The sequence below is a fragment of the Ammospiza caudacuta genome, chromosome 28, assembly GCF_027887145.1.
Source record: "Ammospiza caudacuta isolate bAmmCau1 chromosome 28, bAmmCau1.pri, whole genome shotgun sequence".
Lineage (NCBI taxonomy): Eukaryota > Metazoa > Chordata > Aves > Passeriformes > Passerellidae > Ammospiza > Ammospiza caudacuta.
In genome coordinates this window covers 2,820,230-2,843,138 of record NC_080620.1, presented here as the reverse complement: position 1 = coordinate 2,843,138, position 22,909 = coordinate 2,820,230, and the positions used below count along the sequence as shown (strand labels likewise).

The 22,909-nt window shown below is 46.9% G+C and overlaps 1 protein-coding gene across 2 annotated transcripts in view; it reads right to left on the bottom strand.

Moving 5' to 3' along the window:
- Window positions 1–98: 98 nt before the first annotated feature.
- MLLT1 (MLLT1 super elongation complex subunit) overlaps window positions 99–22,909 on the bottom strand; it is a 34,488-nt gene continuing 11,677 nt past the window's right edge. For both annotated transcript variants that reach the window (XM_058821244.1, XM_058821243.1), the window contains exons 4-12: window positions 17,215–17,358; window positions 15,592–15,717; window positions 13,122–13,667; window positions 8,550–8,637; window positions 7,671–7,782; window positions 6,145–6,244; window positions 5,864–5,935; window positions 4,528–4,599; window positions 99–3,780 (exon numbers count right to left, since the gene is read on the bottom strand). In XM_058821244.1, the coding sequence (XP_058677227.1) occupies window positions 3,652–3,780; window positions 4,528–4,599; window positions 5,864–5,935; window positions 6,145–6,244; window positions 7,671–7,782; window positions 8,550–8,637; window positions 13,122–13,667; window positions 15,592–15,717; window positions 17,215–17,358 (1,389 nt within the window). In that variant the 3' untranslated portion in view covers window positions 99–3,651. The remainder of the gene's footprint in view (window positions 3,781–4,527; window positions 4,600–5,863; window positions 5,936–6,144; window positions 6,245–7,670; window positions 7,783–8,549; window positions 8,638–13,121; window positions 13,668–15,591; window positions 15,718–17,214; window positions 17,359–22,909) is intronic.

Genomic DNA, 22,909 nt, shown 5'->3' with positions numbered 1-22,909 from the left:
TTCCTGTGCCATGAGGGGTTTTGGGAAAGGCACACTGCCATCCCTGGAGAAACAACACAACTGAAAAACACTTCCAAGTTTTACTTTTCCATCTTACTTTATTTCACTTTTTCTAGAAAATTCCTCCATAGTTCCACAAATTTAACAAAAAGTTTAAAATTCAGGACAAACAATCCTGTAACGTATTACAAACATGAGTTTTTTTGTGGTTTTTTTTTTCTTTTTAATCTTGCAGTTAGTCTTGGCTCAGCTGCATTTCTTCCAGCTGAGTGAAGAACTTTTCTCCCAACACAACTTTTAAAATCCTCAGGTGCTGAGGTATTTAATACCTCGGCTCTAGGCAGAAATACAATTAAAAATTCTCTAGAAGTTGAAGTACTTACATTTTTCTTTAGGAGTGCAAACTCATCTTGTCAGTTTTTGATGGCTATCAAAGGAAAGCAACACCCATTTGGGTCCTTTGAGCACTGATTCACCTGTCCCAGGTGCACCAGGGGAGTCTCAGCAGGGAGGAGCCTCCTGTGAGCAGAGCTGGCTCCAGCACATCCCCAATGGAAAACTGGAGCTGGAGCCACTCTGGGCTCTGCTCGTGGAGAGGCCCCTCCTGGAGGGACGTTTTAACTCTCTCACCATCAAACACGGTCCAAGATGTGACAATGAAACTGTTTCTGGATTGTTGCATCAATGCTTGGCTCGTTCTGATGCTCCCAGGGCACCCCACGATCCCACAGGTGGCAGAGATTGCACTTCCATGGCTGCAGCCTGAGCTCAGCCAGCCTCCCCTCGTGGCACAAACACCAAACTGGGTTTGCTGCCAAGCCAGCCTTCCTCTCCTCTCCTTTTTATTAAACTTTTCTAATGGTAATGTCAGTAATCAAAGCCTCGAGGCTCAACACATGGCAGAGCCAGGGAAAGGCTCCTGACCCTCCTGGAGGATGGAGGAGCCAAATCCTGACCCTGCCTCCAACACGATTCCAGCTCGGGCTGCCAGCACTGGCTGTGCCAGCAGCAGCACCACAAGGAACAGGGAAAAGGAACAGAGGCAAAAGGAACAGAGTCCTGCCCACTTTCCTTGGAAAAACCATTATGGCTACAAGTCAATTTGGGATTCTTTTTTTTGTTTTCTTCCTTTTTTTCAACAACGCAAGCTACTACACATCCTCGAGGACCTGAAGCAATGCCCACAGCAGCACTGCCCCCTCCTTCCTAGAGTACAATAATCCATCCATGCTCTCAAGAGTGACACAAGAACAAACACTTTATCCACAAAAACCTGTACACGGCATGTTCAGAACAGCGTTCAGCCAGCCTAGAGGGAATCTACACAGGGAACTGCAAGGGGACACAAGGTGAGGCCCAAAGTGACCAACCTTGCTTTGCAGCCACCCCTCCTGTGCTCCCCACGCTACCACATACCCCAAAAAACATCAACTCTGTAGAACAACTAAGTACTTGCAAAAACCTTTTAGTAACAAATCAGCATGTGCACACAATGGAGAGGAACTATTGCTGGGGAACAATCCTACCTCGGGTTTTATGGGGGGGGATTATAAACAGTCTAAAAAAATCCATGTGTAAAATACTTCTTATAAAAACCAAACGAAATCCCTATCAATGCTCAGCAGACTGACCAACAAAGTCACTTCCAGGACAGGACGATGCCACGGCAGGCTCAGAAGAGCCTCCTGCAGGTGTGCCAGGGGCAGGGTGGCACCTCCAGTGCCTTGAGGGGCAGCTCTGGAGCTGGGACAGTCTGCAAGTGCTGCCACTGGAGCTGTGGGAGGAGTGGGCAGCACTGAGTGGAGCTGGGGCTCAGCCTGGCCACCCTCAGTGCCACCAGCCCCACGCCAGGGTGCCAGTGTGGGCACAGAGCTGCCATCCCCTGGCACAGCCCCACAGAGACACGGGCTGTGACCAGTGTGGGTGTCCTGCTGCCACCTCCCCCTCTGCTCCCTGGCCTTTCCATCCAGCCCTGGCATCGTCCAGCAAGAAAGAAAAGAGCTGAGATCACTGGCGTGACAGGGTTTGCACCCAGCATGAGCTTGAATTCCATATATATATATATATACACACACATATATATATATATATACACACACACAACACATGAAAGGTGGTACAAGGACAAAATTAATGGGAATCGGGTCAACATGACCCAACTCAAACAAGCTTATCATCATATTGCCACTTCAGTTGATTAGTTGCAACATTTCCATGATAAAGAAAGGGGGAACCCAAAACAAGGGACAGCAAACCTGGAGGGGTGCAGCCCTCCCTGAGCAGAGCAGAGGGGCTCCCACACTGCCTGTGCCCCACTTGGCAAAAGCTTCCACAGCCCTTGGAAAAACCAGCAATTCCTGGGCAAATACTGAATTTAGGGAGCAGGAGTGTAACACAGCTTGGAGGGAGGGCTGGGGTTGCCCACCTGGACAACACTTGGAGGTCAATACTAGTTTAACTAGAAATCCAGGGAGGGGCTGCATTAGTGTTTCTGTTTCTGCCTTTTCCTGCACAGGCAGCGGGGTGGGAGAGGGAGGAGGGAACAAACCCAGCTCCACTTTGTGTTTTACATCAGCATCTCCAAAATCCAAAGATTTCAGCTCTCCCTTGTTTTGGTTTTCCCAAAGTACAGCCACTACTATAGGGGCCACTGTAAGGAGATTCCTCTTTGAGAACACAGAACAAAACCAATCACATGTTTTGGCAAAGTTATCAAACACTGACAAATGGAAAGACGATGGGTGAGCCCCTTCTGGAGCATGGGATGCCTGGAGGTTGCTGTCCAGCTTCCTTACACTACAAATTGTCCACAAGAGTCAAATCTTATTAAGCGCCTTCCCCTGCCAGAGCCATAAAAAAACAACAGAAAAACACACCCTTAAGATCATAAGACCCAACTAGGCCCTTCTTATACATACAGTACATACATATATATAATATATATATATATAAAATATACAGCTTACAGTTTTGGAGTCCTATTACAGTTAAAGCAGACTGAAAGGAGTGGGACTTTGTTTAGGAGCTCAGATCAACAAATAAGACATCTCCAAAGCCCAGCAGGAGACAGCAGGTTCCAGAGGCCTCCTCACTGAGCACAGAGGGTCCTGTCCCACACCAGAGGGTGATCCCAGCTGGGATGGAGCTGGAATGCAGCCCCTCTCCCCTGCAGCAGACCAGCAGGAGCCTCCTGTTGTCCCCAGTGTCCCGGCCAGCTCTGTCAAAGCCGATGTCACCCACAGGGCGCGGGGCAGAGCGGGAGGGCTCCGGTCCCGAGCTCCAGGGGAAGGGAACAGCATCCACGCTTCTTCAGAGCTCAGAGATGCCTGCAAAATGTGCTCTTGAAACACAGTTGCTCCAAGGGAAACCAAAAAGGTCGCGCTGTGCAGCCTAAGTGCAGCACGCCCGCTCTGCTGGGGGCCTGGCCCACAAAGGCAGGGCTGGGCACAGGCTCAGCAAGGCGGGCGCTGGTTTGAAGCCTACAAGAAAAGTGCAGCTGGCTGAGCATTCCTAGAGCATGGCTGTTCTCTAAGGCAGTGCTTCTTCGGGTGAGGCAGGAGGATAAGAAGGCCTAGTTCCATGGGGTGGTTTCCTGGTACCAGTGGAGGGGATGTCTGGGTGAAGAGCAGAGCCAGCTTGCCAGGCCCAGCGTCATGTGGCCACGGCCTCCAGGTAGCTCTGCAGCTTGCGGACGGTCGTCTCATCCAGGGAGAAGAGGTCAAAGTCAAAGGTTGTGTTGGTGACGTTGAAATGCCCGGTTTCCTCAATGAGATTCACGATCTGGACAAGGGGGATGGATGTGAGTACAGCACAGAGGGTACAGAGCCCAGCCAGGCTTTCCCACCCCTTGGAGGGGTTCAAAACAGGAAGGGAATCCTCTTCCCAAAAAAGGAAACCAGCTCCCCCTGCCTGACCAGCTCAGTCTGGACAATGATGTGGGCAGGTTTCCTTTTAATCATAAAATAACAGAATGTCCTGAGCTGGGAGGGATCCCCAGTGCCCAACCCCTGTCCCTGCACAGCCACCCCAACAGCCCCACCCTGAGCAGCCCTGGGAGCTCCTGCAGCTCTGGCAGCCTTGGCACCATTCCCTGGGCAGCCTGGGCAGTGCCCAGCAGCCTCGGGGGGCAGAACCTTGCCCTGAGCTCCATGCCAAGGCCTGGCACAGCTGCAGCCCTTGCTGGGCTCTTGTCCCTGCCCCTCCATCCCCTCCCAGGAGGAAGCTGTCAGTCAGACCAAGCTGTCAGTCAGACCAAGCTGTCAGTCAGACCAGGATATCCCACCTTTGGGATTGCTACCAGCATGGCAGAGGGAAGATGCCCACGCCACACTCCTGTACCACTCCAAACAAAACCATTGCATGCACAGCTGATTTTATTTTTTACTCGGTATTTTTGCTTTCAAAGCAAAGCAGAAGCTGTGTGGAAGGGTCTGGCTGAGCTCCTGGACCCCAGATCCCAGGGACACAGGGACAGCAGGGACAGCAGGGACAGCAGGGACAGCAGGGACACAGGGCCAGGGTCTGTACCTGCTGGAGCACGTTGCGCTCCCGTAGTGCCATGAGCCGCCTGTGGAGCTCCACCAGCTCATCCGTGTAGGCCTGAAACACAAACAGGGACACGTGGAGCTGCCAAAGGGACCTCCCCAGAGAGGATCACAAGAACCTGAGGCCCTTTAAGACATTCCCAACTTTTTTACTGCCTCCTCCTCCTGCTCAAGTACTTCCCTTAAATGCAAGTGCTCTGAAGCCTTTTATTTTTTATTTAATGACACTCACACCTGTAACCAGCTCCAAGAACTGGGCAGAACCTTTAAGAACCTCAGTAAGGTGAAGTTCACCTTGGTGACCCTCAGTGTGAGCTCCTCATCAGTGGGTTCTCCTAATTAACTCCAAATTACCTGAAAACATCAGTGACCAAAACCCAGCAACCTACTGAGCAATCATCTGCATTTAGGTAAGGAAAAATCTTTGGAGTGCACTGTATTTCCAGGTGGTTTTACCTAAACCACAGCAGGAAATGAAGGATTGCTCACAGGCTCAATATGTTGATTGTTCTTAGGTAAGAGTGGTTTGTTTTTTTCTTATTTTTAGGTTTTTTTAGGCAACAGGTCTGTAGCAGCAAAACTGATTTACAGAATCAGTGAATCACAGAATGGACACTGCTCTGCCCTCCCTGGAGGCAAGGAAAGAGGGAATTTCATTGAACAAACAAAGGTTCCAAGTAAACCTGCAAAGCAGAGCATCAAATAATCTTTAATTTAGAAGATCAAAGCCAGATGAAACTGCCTTTTAATGAAGTGCCCCAGCACTGCAGCAGTGACCAGGCCATTGGTTCAGACAAAGGGCAAACAAACACAACAATTTCAGCATTTTGCCTATGAACACCCCCTGGGGCTCCAGCTATTTAATGTACACAATTTCTGCAGTGTCACTCTCCAAAACCTGTCCTTTCAACATCTGCTTTTTGTTAAACTCAAGCTTTTACCCTGCTGAGACAGAACAATGAACAGGCTGGGCTGATTCAGGTGGTTTTGTGCACAGTGAGGCCCAACCATCCTCTGATTAAGCTCAGCTCCTTAATCACAGAATCCTGGGATGGTTTGGGTTGGAGGGACCTCAAATCCCATCCAGTGCCACCCCTGCCATGGCAGGGACACCTCCCACTGTCCCTGAGTGCTCCAAGCCCTGTCCAGCCTGGCCTTGGCACTGCCAGGGATGCAGGGGCAGCCCCACTGCTCTGCCCACCCTCCCAGGGAACAATTCCTGACCAAATCCCATCTAAATTTCATTTTTTCAGTGGAAGCCATTCCCTGTGTCCCATCCCTCCAGGCCCTCATGGAAGATCCCTCTCCACAGGACACACCTTGTCATAGGTTCCCTTCTTCAGGATCTTCTCTGGCTTGTTACAAGACTCTGGGCTTTTCCTTCCAGATGCCTGAGGGGAAAAGAAACCAACAAAATGAGCTCAGGAAACAGAATGAGCTCAGGAAACATGGGGGTGTCACAGCAGAGAGCTGGAAAGGGAGGATCACCTCTCAGCTGAGGACAGGACAGGGAAAATGTGGTGCAAGGAAGAATTTCCAAGGCAGGGCAAACAAACACAACAATTTCAGCATTGGGAGGAGGGAGGCAGGGGTTTCACACCTTGTTGTTTGCTGGGGGCAGCTTCTGCCCAGGAGGTGGCTCCCGGCTGGGCGGGCACGAGTCGGCGCTGTTGTCACTGTCACTGTCACTGAGGCTCAGTCTGAAAAACAACAGCACAGATTGAGCAGCAAACTCAGCACCAGCTGAGCCACACAGAGCTGAGTGAAATTCTCTTCTTTATCACAGATTACTGCTCAGGCTGAGAGAAAGGGATTCTTGCAATCTCCAGTGACCCATTTTCCCCAGGGAGCTTTGGGTGCCACATTACAGCACCAGTTCCACTCTGGCATTCAAAAGTCCCCTAGAACAACTCAGCACCACTTCATTTCAAACAGCAGCTGTTCAGGAATTCCTCCCAGTGTTACAAAGTACCTGCATGAGAGGCTCACTGATACTTCTACAGGCAAAAAATGCATTTAGTGTTGCTGCTGGTGTAATCTCTGAGATTTCCTATTTATTCTCATTCTCCTTTGGCCCTACAGATATGGCAGGTATCCTGTGGTGAACTGGTTATCCCCTAAAGGTCTACAAAAACGCCCTTCAAAGTCCCTCTATTATTGTTTCCTTGATGATGACATGTGCAATAATGGATATTTGGTGTTTGGTAACCACCACCAGCATTTCCAATGTGCAGCTGCTCTCTGGGCCAAGCATTTGGGTTCAAATATTCACTGGGACTCCAGGTTTGGGCAGTAACAGCGTTTCCTGAGGGAAGAAGGTGAAGTTCAACTCTTTCCAGGGTGTGGGGCAGGAAACAGCTGTCACTGAGTGCAGAGAGTGGAGCAGCCAGCACAAAGAGGGCAGAGAGAGCCCTGTGAGCCCCAGAGCAGCACTGCCTGGCCCCACAGATCAAAGGTGCCACACTCCAGCAGAGATCTGAGGGTCACAATGAGGTGACTGTTTGAAGGGGCTCAGTCACTGACACCTGCCAGCCCAGCTCAGCACCTCCCACTGCCTTCTCCTCTCTGTGCTCTGGAGCCAACCCTGCTGTCACCACTGTCACAGACATCTTTCATGGAAAATCCTTTCCTTTGGATTTTTCCTCCTGAAAAGCTGAGGCCTCAGGAACAAAATGTAAACAATGATTATCTGCTGCTGTGGAATGCAACAGGTGCATCTGTGATTGGTCTCATGTGGTTGTTTCTAATTAATGGCCAATCACAGTCAGCTGGCTGGGACTCTCTGTCTGAGACAGAACCTTTTGTTATCATTCTTTCCTATTCTATTCTTAGCTAACCTTCTGATGAAATCCTTTCTTCTATTCTTTTAGTATAGTTTTAATGTAATATAGATCATAAAATAATAAATCAAACCTTCTGAAACATGGAGTCAGAGCCTCATCTCTTCCCTCATCCAAAACTCCTGTGAACACGGTCACACACCAGCTCTGTGCTGAGTGACCCCACACATCTGCCCTTCCTCCCCTCCCACACAGAGCCCTTTGATTCCTCCCTCCACATGCAGAGCAGCCTAAAATGCAGAGGGTAAAAAGCAACCCAAGAGCCCTGCTGTGGATTTGTAACCACCTGGAATCCCTGCTGACAGGGTTTGTTTTGACTGCTGCCTCCTCTCCCGAGGAGCTGTCGTCATCATCCGACTCCTCGGACTGCAGATCCTCCACCATGGAGCGCAGGGGGCCTGGGCACAGGGACAGCAATTCAGCACCAGGGCAGAGCCAGCACAGCTTCAGCACAGCAAAAACCTTCACAGACCCACCCAGCCAAACCTAAACCCAGCCCCAGCACAGCCAAACCCTTCACAGCCCCACCCAGCCAAACCCAGTCCTGACTCCTCGTGAGATGGGACTGGCAAAGGACACCCTGTGCAGGCAGCTAAAGCAGAGCTGACAAACTTTACAGCTCCCTCCCCTCCCAAAGGAGAACAAAAGCACATTTTTCATGCCTGTGGGGTTGATTTAAATGTCACTGGAGACAGGAGCAGCGCAGTATTTGCTGCATTTGGAACATTTACTGTGTTGCCAGTTTCCCTCCCTGGGTTATCAGTGGAAGGATCTGAGAAAGAAGCTGTTACACACTGGCAGAGTGATGAATGGCACATTTATAATTTTTAATAAAACATAGATGAGATTGGAGGAGAACTGTTCTGGTGATTCTACAGATCAGGCAGCAGCAAGACATTTATAAACTGAGGCAGAAACCAAAGCCAAAAGGGAAAGAACCAAATCCAGAGGGATTCCCTACTCATAAATTAGCTGCCAAGAGAAGAAAAATACTTGTTCGTGATGTTATAGCATTATTGCCTTTTCTTGCTGAAGCATCACAACTCCAACACATGGCTGCATGCAAGAAACTGTATTATCATAGTGCTGGAAAAGCACATTTAATTCTCCTGAGCATTTTATGGTTACACAAGGAAGGTTTGAACAAACTCTTCTTGCAACACACCTTGACTGTGGTTCTGAGATGGCTCGAAATCAGAGTCAGAGCTGGAGTCGGAGCTGGAGCTGGAGTTGGAAGGGCTGGACTGGACAGACTTAACCCCCCATAAAAGGGAAACAAAAGAAAAAGAATCTTAATCTTTCTAATCCAGAAAACCAGAGCACAAAGCACTGTGAGGCAGGAGCATCACTCATCACTGAATACAGTTCTTGGGGTTACAGAAAAAAACAAAATGTGAGGTGAATAAAAACATTTATGGAATCTTGCAGGATATAGCTCAGCACTCCTGGGAGCAACATCAAACCCCTTCACACCATGAGGTTCAAACTCCCCAAATGATGATAAACATTTAAATTAAAGCCCTTGCTTTGAAGTGTGACAGATTAGCAGTACAGAACCCAAACCTACCCAAACCCTCTTAAAAATTGTATTTATTGTACCCACCAAGGTTCCCTTGAACCTCAGACTGATCACTGACCATGGAGCAGAGTCAAGGAGTGGTTTGGGTTGGAAAGGATCTTAAAGATGATTTAATCCAAACCATCATCCCAGGGTGGTCCAAACCCTGCCCAGCCTGGCCTTGGGCACTGCCAGGGATAGGGGCAGCCCCAGCTGCTCTGGGAATTCCATCCCAGCCTCTCCTCACCCTCCCAGAGAATAATTCCTGCCCAATATCCCATCCAGCCCTGCCCTCTGGCACTGGGAACCATTCATAATCAGTTTATTTTTCCTGCAGGCTCCTTCAGGCACTGGAATGCCACAAAGAGGTGACCCCAACACTTCTCCAATCAATCCCAGTTCCCCACCCGTTTCCTCACAGACATGGAGATGTCTATCCCAGCTAGCTCACATGACTCCAACATTAATTCTAAATTATTATTATTATTATTATATCCTAAACCCAGTCTCTACACCAGTTTGAGTGATCCACTGGCTCCAACATAACAGAGACCAACTCAACCCTTGTGACCCCAATTTGTGTGTCAGCACTTGGCAGCAACAACAGGAGTATCCTGTGCAGTAAGAGTGAGTGAAGAGTAAATTAATTACTGCTAACAGCAGCATCCAGGAAGGAAATTTGGGCAAGATTGGGAAATTTTAATCATAAAGCCGATACTGGCAGCAATCACCTGCAATATCCTTGAGAACCACCAGAGGGCAGAAGAGGCCACAGCAACTCCCTCTGCCCCCAAGCAGCTCCTAAAATCCCCTAAAATGGGGTTTTTTGGTACTCAGTTTAAAGATTCTAGTTCTAGTTTAAAGATTCTCAAAGTATTGTAATATCTTGTCTTTTTAAAAGTAATTCCCTGGAAATGAGCATTTCAGTTTCACTGTTTCATTCCTAGGGATCCATTTACTACTCCTGATGCTGAAGAATCACACACAGCCACTGATAAATTATTTGACACAGGAAGGGTTAATACCCTAAAAACCTTGAGACAGGCACAAAGAGGCACAATCCCTGCCCTGCTGACACTGTGAACAAAATATTGGCAAGATTTTTATTATTTCACTGTAAGAAGGGGGGAAATGTGTCAAAAATGGTATTACAGCCCTTGGGAAGGGTTCAGGAGCAAAGGAGAATAATTTAACAGTTCCAGTATCAGGTCTATTGGCACATTGAAGCAGATCTGGCTGTTTAGGGAAATTCCAAGATGGAAGTGGAGAGCAGAGAGAACAGAGTGTCCAGAACAGCTCTGGCAGTGCCCAAGGCCAGGCTGGACGGGGCTGGGAGCAGCCTGGGACAGTGGAAGGTGTCCCTGCCATGGCAGGGGTGGCACTGAATTATAGTTAAGGTCCCTTCCCACCCAAACCATGGTGGGATTTTATGAATATTTTCAAGCTAACAGAGCACAGCTCTTGCATCTGACCCACAGCTCCAATCCTACATCCCTCATTCCTGATAATCAGCAAGTCTTCCCTTAAAAATCCCTTAAAATTAACTTAACAGGATCTAAGCAGCAGCTGTTGGAGATAACCAATCTCTCCTTTTGCCATTTAGGCCATCAGCTCTTTGACAGGAGGATGCAGATGGACACACTCAGTGACTGTCACTGGGATGTGACCAAAGCAAAAAGCAATCCTGCCTCCCATCCCTGCCTCCCCTTTTGTCAGCACCGAGGCAGCCAAGCATGAGGCCAGCTCAGGGAACTGCACTTGGTGGGGGAAGGAAAAAAAAAATTTAAAAAACCTCAAAAGAATAAAGGCCAAGGAGCTGAAACAGCAGGAGAAGCTCTGCAGTGTCCCCTCTGAGCAGCCTGCAAAGATGGCAGCTGGGAGGCACCGTGGAGCTGCAGCCCTGAGTGTTGCACAATCCCCTGGCTGCAGCAGCAGAGCTGATTTAAGAGTTTCCAGGCCCTGCTCCACCCCCACTTCAGTGATGTGGCTCCCAGCGGCCCCACACAGCAGGGCCAGCACAAACCCTGGGGCAGAACCAGTGCTGGGGACAGGGACATCCCCCAGGGTGCTCCCCAGAGCCCGGGTGCTGCTGCCAGGGCACTCTGCAGCTGGGCTGGGGCTCAGGTGCCACAGGAACCTCTGCCACCACTCCCTGTCTGCCACACGGAGTGTCCCCAGCACCCTAAACAGGAGCTGGGCCAGCGAGGACACCGGGCAGGAACTGGGACAGGACACTGGGGCAGCAAGGACACACTGGGCCAGGGGACACACACTGGGGCAGGGCAGGGGACACACTTGGGGCAGGGAACACTGGGGCTGGACACACACTGGGGCAGGGCACAATGGGGCAGGGGACACACACTTGGGGCAGGGGGACACACACTTGGGGCAGGGGGACACACACTTGGGGCAGGGGGGGACACACTGGGGCAGGGCACACACTGGGGCAGGGCACACACACCTGGGGCAGGGAACACTTGAGCAGGACACACTGGGCAGACACTGGGGCAGGGGGACACACTTGGGGCAGGGAACACTGGGGCAGGGGACACACACTGGGGCAGGGACACACACGTGGGGCAGTGAGGACACACTTGGGGCAGGGGACACACACGTGGGGCAGGGGACACACTGGGGCAGGACATTGGACAGGGGACACACGTGGGGCAGGACATTGGACAGGGGACACACACGTGGGGCAGGACATTGGACAGGGGACACACTGGGGCAGGACATTGGACAGGGGACACACGTGGGGCAGGACATTGGACAGGGGACACACTGGGGCAGGACAGGCTGCAGCAGATGCTCAGCCCCACTGTCACAGGCTGTGGTTCCAGGGACAGCCTGGCAGCACTGTCAGCTCACACTGCTGGCACCAGAGGGGATGGGGACACCTCAGGGACAGCAAAGGACACTGAGGGATGTGCACAGTCACAGGTTTGCAGGGAGGGCTGGAGGTCTGGGAATGAAATGTGGGGCTTGCTGAGCACTGCTGCACTTTGGTAAAAGGCTCAAAGGAGAGAGGAGCTGCCTCTTCCTAATGCCTAATGTGGAAATTTATCCATCTGGGAAGTGAAGTGATAAAATCCCAGACTGGTTTGGGTGGGAAGGGACCTCAAAGCCCATCCAGTGCCACCCCTGCCATGGCAGGGACACCTCCCACTGTCCCAGGGGGCTCCCAGCCCTGTCCAGCCTGGCCTTGGGCACTGCCAGGGATGGGAATTCTCTGCAGAGTGGAATTAGCACTGCCCAATAAACTCTTCTACTGGGAGTCCAGCAGGAAAAACCCTTCCTGACAAACACATCAGTATTGTTGTATCACAGTGCTGATTAAATCATAATACAAACTGTCCCTAGAAAATTAATCTTAATAAAATAAACCTTTCTTAAAGTGGTCAGGAGGAATCAGTCCCAGAATTCCCATGACATTATCCTGTGAACCCTATTACAAGATATATGGCTCCTTTTTAACAAATATACAAGTGAAAAGTAGCAAGAGTTTGGATTTGCCTGTTCCTTCTTGCATTTTTTTTGCCTTCTTTTGGAAAACACTTTTTAGAAAACAGAGGATGAGGAATGTTCTCAGTTGTAAAAAGGAAAAAAATATTTAGACAGCTTTTAAAAATAGTAGTACAAGAACATAATTTGTTTTATGTTTCACAACACAACTTACTTAGATTTAGTGGCATGTGGTTGCATTTTGAGCTTCAGCATTTTGAGCTTCAGAAAATGGCACATTTCTTACAGGCCACGATAGGAAGAGGGGCTTTATTTACATTTTAATACTGGGTTTTTTCATTACCAAAACTGAGATGATTTCCTTCTTTTCTGAAATATGATCAGAATCTAAAACACTGCCTTTATGAGCAGGCAGAAAGTGTCTCTGTATCTCTTGTAGCTCTGTAGATGTCACTGCAAGGGATCAATGAGGGACCATAACCTTCAACTCTGACTTTTAGGTAACTGCCTGCAGATAAATCTCAAAAAGTTTGTACAGGAGGAATATTTAATACTGACTGGAGTTTCAAAGAAGAATTTTATTTGAGATGTAACCCAGTCTAAGCATTTCCCAATCTGCTGCTCTATCTTCTCTGAGAGATTATTTTTAACATCTTTTCCAGGCAGGGATTTAACATCATCCTTCCACACTGTGGTAAAGAATAAATCCCTACTCACCTCTGACTTGAAAGAAGTTTCATCCTCTGAGTTTGACTCCTCCATCTCCACAGGCTTTTTGATCTCCTTGGCCTCGCTCTCCGATTTTACCTTTTCCACTTTGGCATTCATCTTCTCCTTGGTTTGTTTCTTCTCTGGATATGAGGAAGACGAGGTTCTGGGAGATGTCCCCAGGATATTCTTCACCCCTTTGGAGCTACTCTTTTTTTGTTTTTTGGCACTAGGCTTTGGTGACTCCACGTTGGAGGGCCTCTTGCTGGAAGACTTCAACTCCGGCTGTGGCCCCCCCTTTGGAGAGGTGTTCTCCAGTTTGGTCTCCTTCACGGCCAGTTTTGGTTCCTTGAAAGCAGCTTTTGGAGGTGCCTTCTCCTCCTTAGGCAGTTTGTTCTCAGTTGGTTTTCTGGAGGAGTCCTTCAAAGGCTTGTTCTGTTCTCTCTCAAGGTCTTTGGAGGAGTTTTTGCTCTCAGAGTCTTTCCTGGGCCTCTCCCTGTGCTCCTTGGTTACTTTATGTGGCTTGGATGCTTTGCTACTTTCCTTGTTTGCATCCTAAAATTCAGCAACAGAAACATGCAAGCTGGGTATGAAACTGCAGCTCTGCACAGAATGATAAAACACATCCTCATAAATCACATGGCAATGTTTGTTCTGTGCAGAAATCCACCCCCACATGCCCAGGTAAACATCCACATTTCCCTCAAGCTGCTGCACACACACTGGCAGTGAGCATTTCAACATTTAGTAAGGATGAAACATGTTCTGCTCCTTTCCAGGCTCTGTCAAAGGTCTAGAAACATCTACAGATGTTTAATTCAGGTTTAGCCCAGGTAAATGTCCACATTTCCCTCAAGCTGCTGCACACACACTGGCAGTGAGCATTTCAACATTTAGTAAGGATGAAACATGTTCTGCTCCTTTCCAGGCTCTGTCAAAGGTCTAGAAACATCTACAGATGTTTAATTCAGGTTTAGCCCAGGTAAATGTCCACATTTCCCTCAAGCTGCTGCACACACACTGGCAGTGAGCATTTCAACATTTAGGAAAGGATGAAACATGTTCTGCTCCTTTCCAGGCTCTGTCAAAGGTCTAGAAACATCTACAGATGTTTAATTCAGGTTTAGCCCAGGTAAACACTCACACTTCCCTCAAGCTGCTGCACACAAATTGGCAGTGAGCATTTCAACATTTAGTAAGGATGAAACATGTTCTGCTCCTTTCCAGGCTCTGTCAAAGGTCTAGAAACATCCACAGGTGTTTAATTCAGGTTTAGCCCAGGTAAATGCCCAGATTTCTCTCAAGCTGCTGCACACAAATTGGCAGTGAGCATTTCAACATTTAGGAAAGGATGAAGCATGTTCTGCTCCCTTCCAGGCTATGTCTAGAAACATCCACAGGTGTTTAATTCAGGTTTAGCCCAGGTAAACACTCACACTTCCCTCAAGCTGCTGCACACACACTGGCAGTGAGCATTTCAACATTTAGTAAGAATAAAACATGTTCTGCTCCTTTCCAGGCTCTGTGTAGAAACATCTACAGGTGTTTAATTCAGGTTTAACCTGAATGCAAACACAGATGCAGCTCTCAGAGCACCCTGGAGGAAGGGAAGCAGGAGAATGTTGTCTCTTTAGCAACTGGCAATTTTCACCAGAGCTCATCTCAGAGCCCTTTATTTCTCTGCTGTGCTTTCAGTGCTTAATTCCTGACCAAAATTAAATCAGCCACTAACAGGTAAGTCATCTTCACTCTGTTTCATAACATCAGAAGGCATAACTGAAGTGCCAGAGTGTTTAGAGCCCTGAAGAACATGGCTATCAGAATTGAATTACACTGGGAAATGAATTGTTGTTAATACCTGTGACTGTTCAGGCTGACACAGCGCATGTAATCTGCTCTAAAACACATTGCTTGGGGATTGCTTCCCCATGTAGGATTATACAAAAATAACTTCAGTATATAAGGGAAAAAAAAAAAAAAACTTGAGGTTCTGTGGAAGTGTCAGGCCCTGGCTGCTGCTGGACACAAACATCCAGCAGGAAAAGCATCCCTTGGAGCAAGTGAAGCAGGTTTGATGTTCTCTCAGCACTGCCCTGAGGAAGAGGAAGGGCTGACTTCCCAAGGGGTGCAGGGCATGGCAGGCAGTGAGAGAGCCCCAGAACCCATCCTCAGCATCAGGGACACAACCAGAACCATCACAGAGGATTTCATCTGCCTTTAAGGACGACACAATCCACCAAAAATTCCCAGTCTGGCACATTTAATTTTCTTTTCAAAACTTCCCTGGAGAGAAGTCTATCAGATCATAAAAAAAACCCTCCTAGAGGCTGGGAAGTTCCAGACCATTAAGTACTGAACTGCAGAGTACAAGGAGGTTCAGAATTAGCAGCAGCCAGGAACAGCTGCTGAACAAGCTCTCAGCAGCCTGGCCTGAAAGACTCCCTCACCTCAGGCTGACCCAAACATGTGCTGCACTGACCTTTGACCCATGGGAGGGTTTGGTCTTCTTGGGATCAGAGAAGGCAGAGAGAGGTATCGTGGGCAGCATTGGATAATCAGGACTTGGCCTTGAAACAGTCTCTGCTCCTTCTGGCATCACCATTACCTGGGAATAAAGAGGAGGGAAATTATGTCTGCACAAAATCTCATGGACTATTAACTATTAACACATGATTATGTTGAGCCACTTGCTCAATTAACACACTATTATTCATCTTTTCAATGTTTTTTTCCTCGCCTGCTTAAAGGCCATAAAAAGGTATTGTCTATGGAATGCTCAGTTTCAAGGCAACTCCTCAAATACAGAATATTAAACTCACAAAACTGAAAGGCAGCAATGCAATATCGAGTGTCTTTCCCAAAGGGAATGCCAATATTCTGAGCACAGGCAGGCAATAAAGCTCTGGACAAGAACTCTGTGTTCTGCTGCAAATGCTCTTCCCCTGAAAAAGGCAAGGGAGATAAATCTGGAAGGAATGAGCAAGATTTCCTTGGTTTAGGAAAAGCTGAATTTGCTGTTTCAGGGGGAAAAGGAAAAAAACAGGGCTTGGGTCTCTCCCTTCACAAAATCTTAACACCAAGCACTGAGCTCCATGGAACAATTCCTTTCTTACCTTCCCTGCATTATCAGGAGAATTCTGTGAAAAATTGCCACCAGAGAAAAGGCATCAAAAGTGATTAACAGCTGAAACACCTCAGTACACAAGGACTAAAACACCATACTGTGAAAATCCTAGAGAGCAGGTGATGTTCCAGCCATCCTAGGGCTGAAATGAGCACCTTCCTCTCTCTGCCCAGTACAGGAAAGCACTGGCACACAGTGAACATGAATTATGGAGTGCTCAGGATTGGAAAGGGCCTTAAAGCTCATCCTATTCCACCCCTGCCATGGGCAGGGACACCTTCCACTATCCCAGGCTGCTCCAAGCTCTGTTCAACCTGGCCTTGATATCCTCTGGCTTATTAAAAACTTTTTGCACTTCGTGGTTTGGACTGATTTGCCCAGATCTTACATTTATTTGAGGATCATCCTTTAGTCTATCCCTGCTCAATATCTTCCCAGATGGAAAGGTTCAGTTCCTGTAGCAACCCATACTCAACTAGACCTTTGAGAGAATATCTACTTCCCTCCCCAAGCTGTTTTCACTCTATATTATCCAATTTTTCAATAATTTTTTTTATTATCTAAGCCACAAGTAGCTGGTGCCAGGTTTAGAGGTCATTTATTGACCAGGAAGCACTAACTATTAAGTTAAAAAAATAATAATAAAGAATGGTTTGAAAGCCTCTCTCTTTCCTCGAGCTTTTCTGTACTGACCCAGCTCCTGGCACCAGGCAACATCCACAGCAGATCCCACTTTCCAGAGGGGTTTTCTGCTTTGATATTAATGCTCACATTTAAATTGACAAAAGAAGTGTCACCAACCACACACCAACAAAGGATTTGTTCTGCTGCAAGTGCTGCAGTTCTATAACCACCAGTCAAAACTGGCTGGGTCATCTTTTAAATGAATGTAGAAAACTGCTTGAAGCCTGCTGGCCTTAAAGAAACCTCAGAACAAAACAAGCCCACTCCTTTCAGGATCCCAAACTGGGCACTTACCCCTCCAGCCCTGATGAGTTTGCGCCTGAATTCCTTGGTGGGGTTGTTGAAAGTCAGTTTCTCACAACGAAGGTGGTTCACAGGTGGGTTCCCCTCCAGATTCAGGAACAGGTCATATGTGAAACAAACCTTTTTGGGCTCCTCCTAAAAACAAGAAAGGCTTTGGGAAACTGGAAGAAGCTTGGCAAGCACACTAAGCCTGGGGATGCAAACAGTCACTCCTGAAAATCCCAAATAAACCACCGAGTGTTGCATTCATGGAGTTTTTCACCATGAGATCAGAGAGCTGGAAATTAAACTATTTGTGCTTGAGGTTAACATTGTTCATCAGGAAGTCAGGCATGAGGCTTCTCACTGCAAAAGCAATGCATGGGCACAGATTTTTGACTGAAAATTGTCTGCTTAAAGCTGTTCAAGTTTGCCCAGAAAAGCAGATTCACAAGCTTTATGCACTACTGTTTTCACCAAAATTCAGATCCTATCTCCTTTGGGAAGCAACTCTAAGTATCAACATTAAGAAAAGCATAATCCTTTTTGAGAGAAGGAACAACTTCTGAACTCCCAGCATCTCTGCAGGCACCGAGAAAAGATTAAAGGCAATGGGAAAAGGATGGCTTGGTTTGGAAAATCCTTTTCAATATGCATATTGCAGGGGCTGAATGGGAAGATATGCCAGGCTTTTGAACTTTCCAAGGGCACTTTCACCCAAGCAATCCAGAGTTTGTGTGAGTGCTGGGGGGATCATCTGCGCCTCACTGCCTCTGTTCCACCCGCTGCGTTTGCAGCACAGAATGGAAGAAATCCCTCTCTTTTTGCCCTAAAATTCCTCTTCTTGTGTATTACAAAAATATGGACAGAACACTGCCTGGGTGTTTCTTGCAGTTTGATTTCCAAGCTGGAAATTCAATGTGCAGGAGAGGCTGTGCTGGGAAGCCCAGTGAGGCCAGCAGTGCCCTGCACATTTCCATCCATGCACCCCACGTGCCTCATTCCCTGTGCAGCACTGAGCAGCTGCACAGCAGTGTTTTCCAGAATTCCCTCCCAGCAGCTCCATTTCCTGCTGCAGTGGCATTGTTGGATGGGAACAGGCACTGCAGGCTCCCAGCCTCAGCCATTAGGTTTGCTGAAAATAGGTTGAAAGAGCTTCAGACCACCCCAGTTCCTCCTGTTGGTGCAGAAGCCATTGCTTGGACAAACTACACCTCTAACAATGCAAAGGGTGGTAGCTACACCTGGTTTACATCAAAATCAGTACCCTGAGCTTATCTAGGAGGTGAGCTTTTGGATCCTCACCCTCAAACAGCAGCAGGGTTTGGTCACAGAGGAAATTCAAGGGTGTAACTACCACCCTTTGCACCTCTAACAATGCAAAGGGTGGTAGCTACACCTGGTTTACATCAAAATCAGTACCCTGAGCTTATCTAGGAGGTCAGCTTTTGGATCCTCACCCTCAAACAAGAGCAGACATTCAATGTGCAGGAGAGGCTGTGCTGGGAAGCCCAGTGAGGCCAGCAGTGCCCTGCACATTTCCATCCATGCACCCCACGTGCCTCATTCCCTGTGCAGCACTGAGCAGCTGCACAGCAGTGTTTTCCAGAATTCCCTCCCAGCAGCTCCATTTCCTGCTGCAGTGGCATTGTTGGATGGGAACAGGCACTGCATTAGGTTTGCTGAAAATAGGTTGAAACAGCTTCAGACCACCCCAGTTCCTGCTGTTTGCTGCAGGGGCCATTCCTTGGACAAACTACACCTCTAACAATGCAAAGGGTGGTAGCTACACCTGGTTTACGTCAAAATCAGTACTACAAGCTTATCTAGGAGGTGAGCTTTTGGATCCTCACCCTCAAACAGCAGCAGGGTTTGGTCACAGAGGACAGTCTCATATTAACATGCTGCCAACACCAGGTATTCAGACCTTCTTTTGGGAAAGTCCTGAGGAATCCACACACTCCTGAAAGGAGTTTACTAAAACAGATACATGTGAGGAAGAATAAAAATCCTTGCAAAACACCCTGCCCTGTCATTTGCCTGTTTTCCATGCCTGTTCTTATTAACTGAATCATTAGCGAGCTCTGCGTGTGTGCTTGCTGCAGTTCAAACAGCAGCTGCACAGGGTCCCTCAAAGCCTAATAAACCGAAATGAAGGATGAATAGAAATCCAAATGTGGCCTAATAATGGCTTCTAAATGCTTTCCCTGCTTTACAACAGAGTAAATAATCTTGGCTCCATCAGCAATCGCAGGCTTTGGTCAGGAGATGTTTTGCCATGCCATTACCAGCTCTGCTTTGTCATTTGCCCATTTGCTTTCCAAGCAGGAGGGAGGCAGCAGATCCCTTTTCCTCTCACCTTGGTATCCCATTTTTTGGTGCTTTTTTCACCAAAAATTGAATTGAATTTTTTGTAGAATTAAGGCATTTTTTTAATGTGATATCCTCCAGCTCAGAGATCACAACTGCCCTGGGAATGAGCCCCAGCAGAGTGCCCTGATCATTAAAATCTCCTTTGTATCCCCCAGGCCATAAGGAGCCCCCCACCCCTCCCTCAGTGAATAGCTGAGATTACAGCACTCCTACAAGAACCACCACAAAACTCTCAAAGCAAAAAGCTGCAAATAAACATTCTTTCCTTTACTGCCCTCACTGCCCAGCTAATGATTACAGCTCAGGCCACTCCAAAGCTTAATCCATCCGGTCCTCCCTAAAAGGTTCTTCCCTCCAAACAACCATCAAGGGGAAGAAGGGGGGGAGAAACCCAAGGAAAATCTCTCTCAATTGACCCAGACCTAGCCATCCTCTAACTTGAAATAAAAAGGCTGAGTCCACAGTGCCACACTTCAAAGCCTTTCTCAATAACATGTTGGGATCCACACATCCTGCTGCAACTCACAGGAGGTTCTTTCTCACCCTACAAACAATCCTACACACCCTTCATGTGCTCCTGCTTCAGCAGCAACTACACAAACAAGCCAAGCTTTGCTCTTAGAGAATTTAATCTTCTGATTTTCAGATGTCAAACAAACAGAAAAACTGACAAGGGAAGAGACTTTGCTGCTCCCAAGACCATAAGCTTTTCTAAAGGGCCTGACATCCAAGAAAAGCTTTTAAAAGGGTGGTCCACAGCTATTTCTAACAATTCACATTTCTAGATTTAAATCCAGTGGCTCATTTGGCCATGAAATAGTTAAGCTGGTGCAGGGATGTCTCAGCAAGGCACCTCAGAACCTCACTTTGCATCTGCCCCTTAAATCCCAGGATGCCAGAGAAGTAAACTCCAAGTGAGCAGCACAAAGCCAGAGCTTTTATTTGCAGCTGCTGTAAACTTCCCTTCATCCAGTGAATCCCCCAATTCCACCTCCAATCTCCTGAGCTGGGTACATTAGGTTTTATTTTTACTGCTTCCTGTCTGCACCGCCTGCCACTGAGCTGTTATGAGCTCTGAAGCTGCTTTATTTTTCCTTTGAGTTCTGAAGTAATGGGTTAAAGTTCTTTTGGCACTTTTCTTAAGAGAAGGAATTTTTGAAAGTCTTTTGTTAAAATTTCCTTGTCTTGTTTTTAAGGCAGGGTGTGCCCTTTTGCCACTTCACACAAATCAAAAGAATTTCACTGGTAGCGTGCGCATAAAGCTCATAAATCACTTTTAGAAAGCCATAAAACAAAATTATCTACAAAAATCTAGCACACCAAGGAAGCAGGCTCATGGTTATTCAATAACTATAACATCTAACACCACTTCCCTTTTGCCATGGATCCAGCCTGACAGAGGCATTTATCCAGAACTGCAGAAATGAAAACCCTCACAGGCTGGTCCAACCTGTCTGACTGGTCCTGGAGCAGCTTCCACACAGGGCATTGGAAAGGGAATAGCCCAATATTCAGATTTTGAAATAATCAGCCTTATGTTCCACTCAGGAACCCATGAATCAATGTTATCTTTTGGAAAATTCTCCAGGGTTAAGCATTTAGGACTTTCCTCCATTAGCCTTTCATTACTTTGCTTGAAAATCAGATTTTTCTAATCTATATTTTATTATATATATGTATGTAATAAGTACAATAATTATTTGAGTATAAATAATATAGATTAGTGTAAATACATCTCTTTATCTGTTCACTACTCCAAGACAAGCACTTAACAATCTGCTAACTCTTACAAATACATGATATGAAGCTGGCATGGCTGATAAAGCTGCTGTCTTTGCAAACACAGCCTTGCCACACACTGCAAAAAAAAAAAAAAAAAAAAAAAAAAAAAAAAAAAAAAAAAAAGTATGATATAGAAATATACCTATAAATATAAAATATATAAATATACATACACATAAAAATATATACAAATATATGTATATATACACACATATATATGTATATACACACACACATATATACACATATATATACACACACATATACATATATATATATACACATATATATACATATATATATATATATATATATATATATATATATATATATGAAAATTAATTTTTTTCAGCATCTGGAGGTACCAATGGATGTGCCACCCTGAATGGCTACTCAAACACACACAGCCCAGGGTTTGACCCTGCTCAGATAAAAGAATGGGTAAATTGATAATCCATCGTCATTTCTGATAGAAAAAGATAAAAGAAAGATTCCCTGGACAACAGCAGCAGGACAAAAGGAACTGCTGCAGGTTTGGGAAGGAAGATGGTACAGGACAGACCTAAAATGTTTCCCTCAAAGGGAAGACAAAAGGATAAGTTTCACTCCTCCCCCAACTTTCAGCAACACTGAGTAAACTCCAACAGGCTACAGCTACTCATCCTCTCCTCAAACCTGGGCACATCCTGCCCAAAATGGCAATTTCAGTAAAATCCAATGTCTCCTGCAAACACAGGCTCTTCACCTTCCTCAGGAGTAGTTCCCTGGCCAACCCTTGCCCCAGCCTCCCCCAGGAGTATTTCCCAGGCCAATCCCCTCCTGATGGCACAATCCTGACACCAGTTGTAGCTGCTCCTGTTTCACCTCCCCTGCCATATGTGCAGCCCACCTACAACGTCTCCACTGAGTTCCTACTCTGATACACAAATAATTCTCCCCTTTTCCAATATTTCTCTCTGTTTGTTTTCTACATCACCTCTACAAAGGTTGCAGAAGGGATAAAATATGCTTATTTTTCTTTTGAACCTCAGTGGAAAAAATCAAACGAATTTTTCTGCTTTCTTTGCTTATCTCCTTCTCACTAATAGGAAAAGCCCAAGTTCCATGTATCCATTATGTAAATCCTGCAAAGCTTTTATCTCTAGCACTAAAATTAGGAGGTAGCATCTTTAAAGAGACTTTAATACACCATCTTATCCATGTTGCATTAATATCATCTGCCTTATATCAGAATAACATGAAAATCTACTAGACCTTTAGCTTTGTGAGGAGGATTGATCTAATTTGATTAGGATGCAAAAAATGTCACAGGGAATGAATACCAAAGCCAGACCTGTATTACAACGTGTACCACTAGAAAAGATTTATTTGGAGACAACAATGAAAAAAAAAAGCCTCCAGACTGTTGAAATTGAGGGGGAGAGGGAAGGGGAAGAGCAGGAGAAAAACAGCAAGGCATTTGTTGTAGCGGGTTTGTATCGATTCGAGCAGCAGAAGCCACTCACAGCAGCCCTCGTTACAGGAACACAAAGGATTTCAAAACAAAAATAGC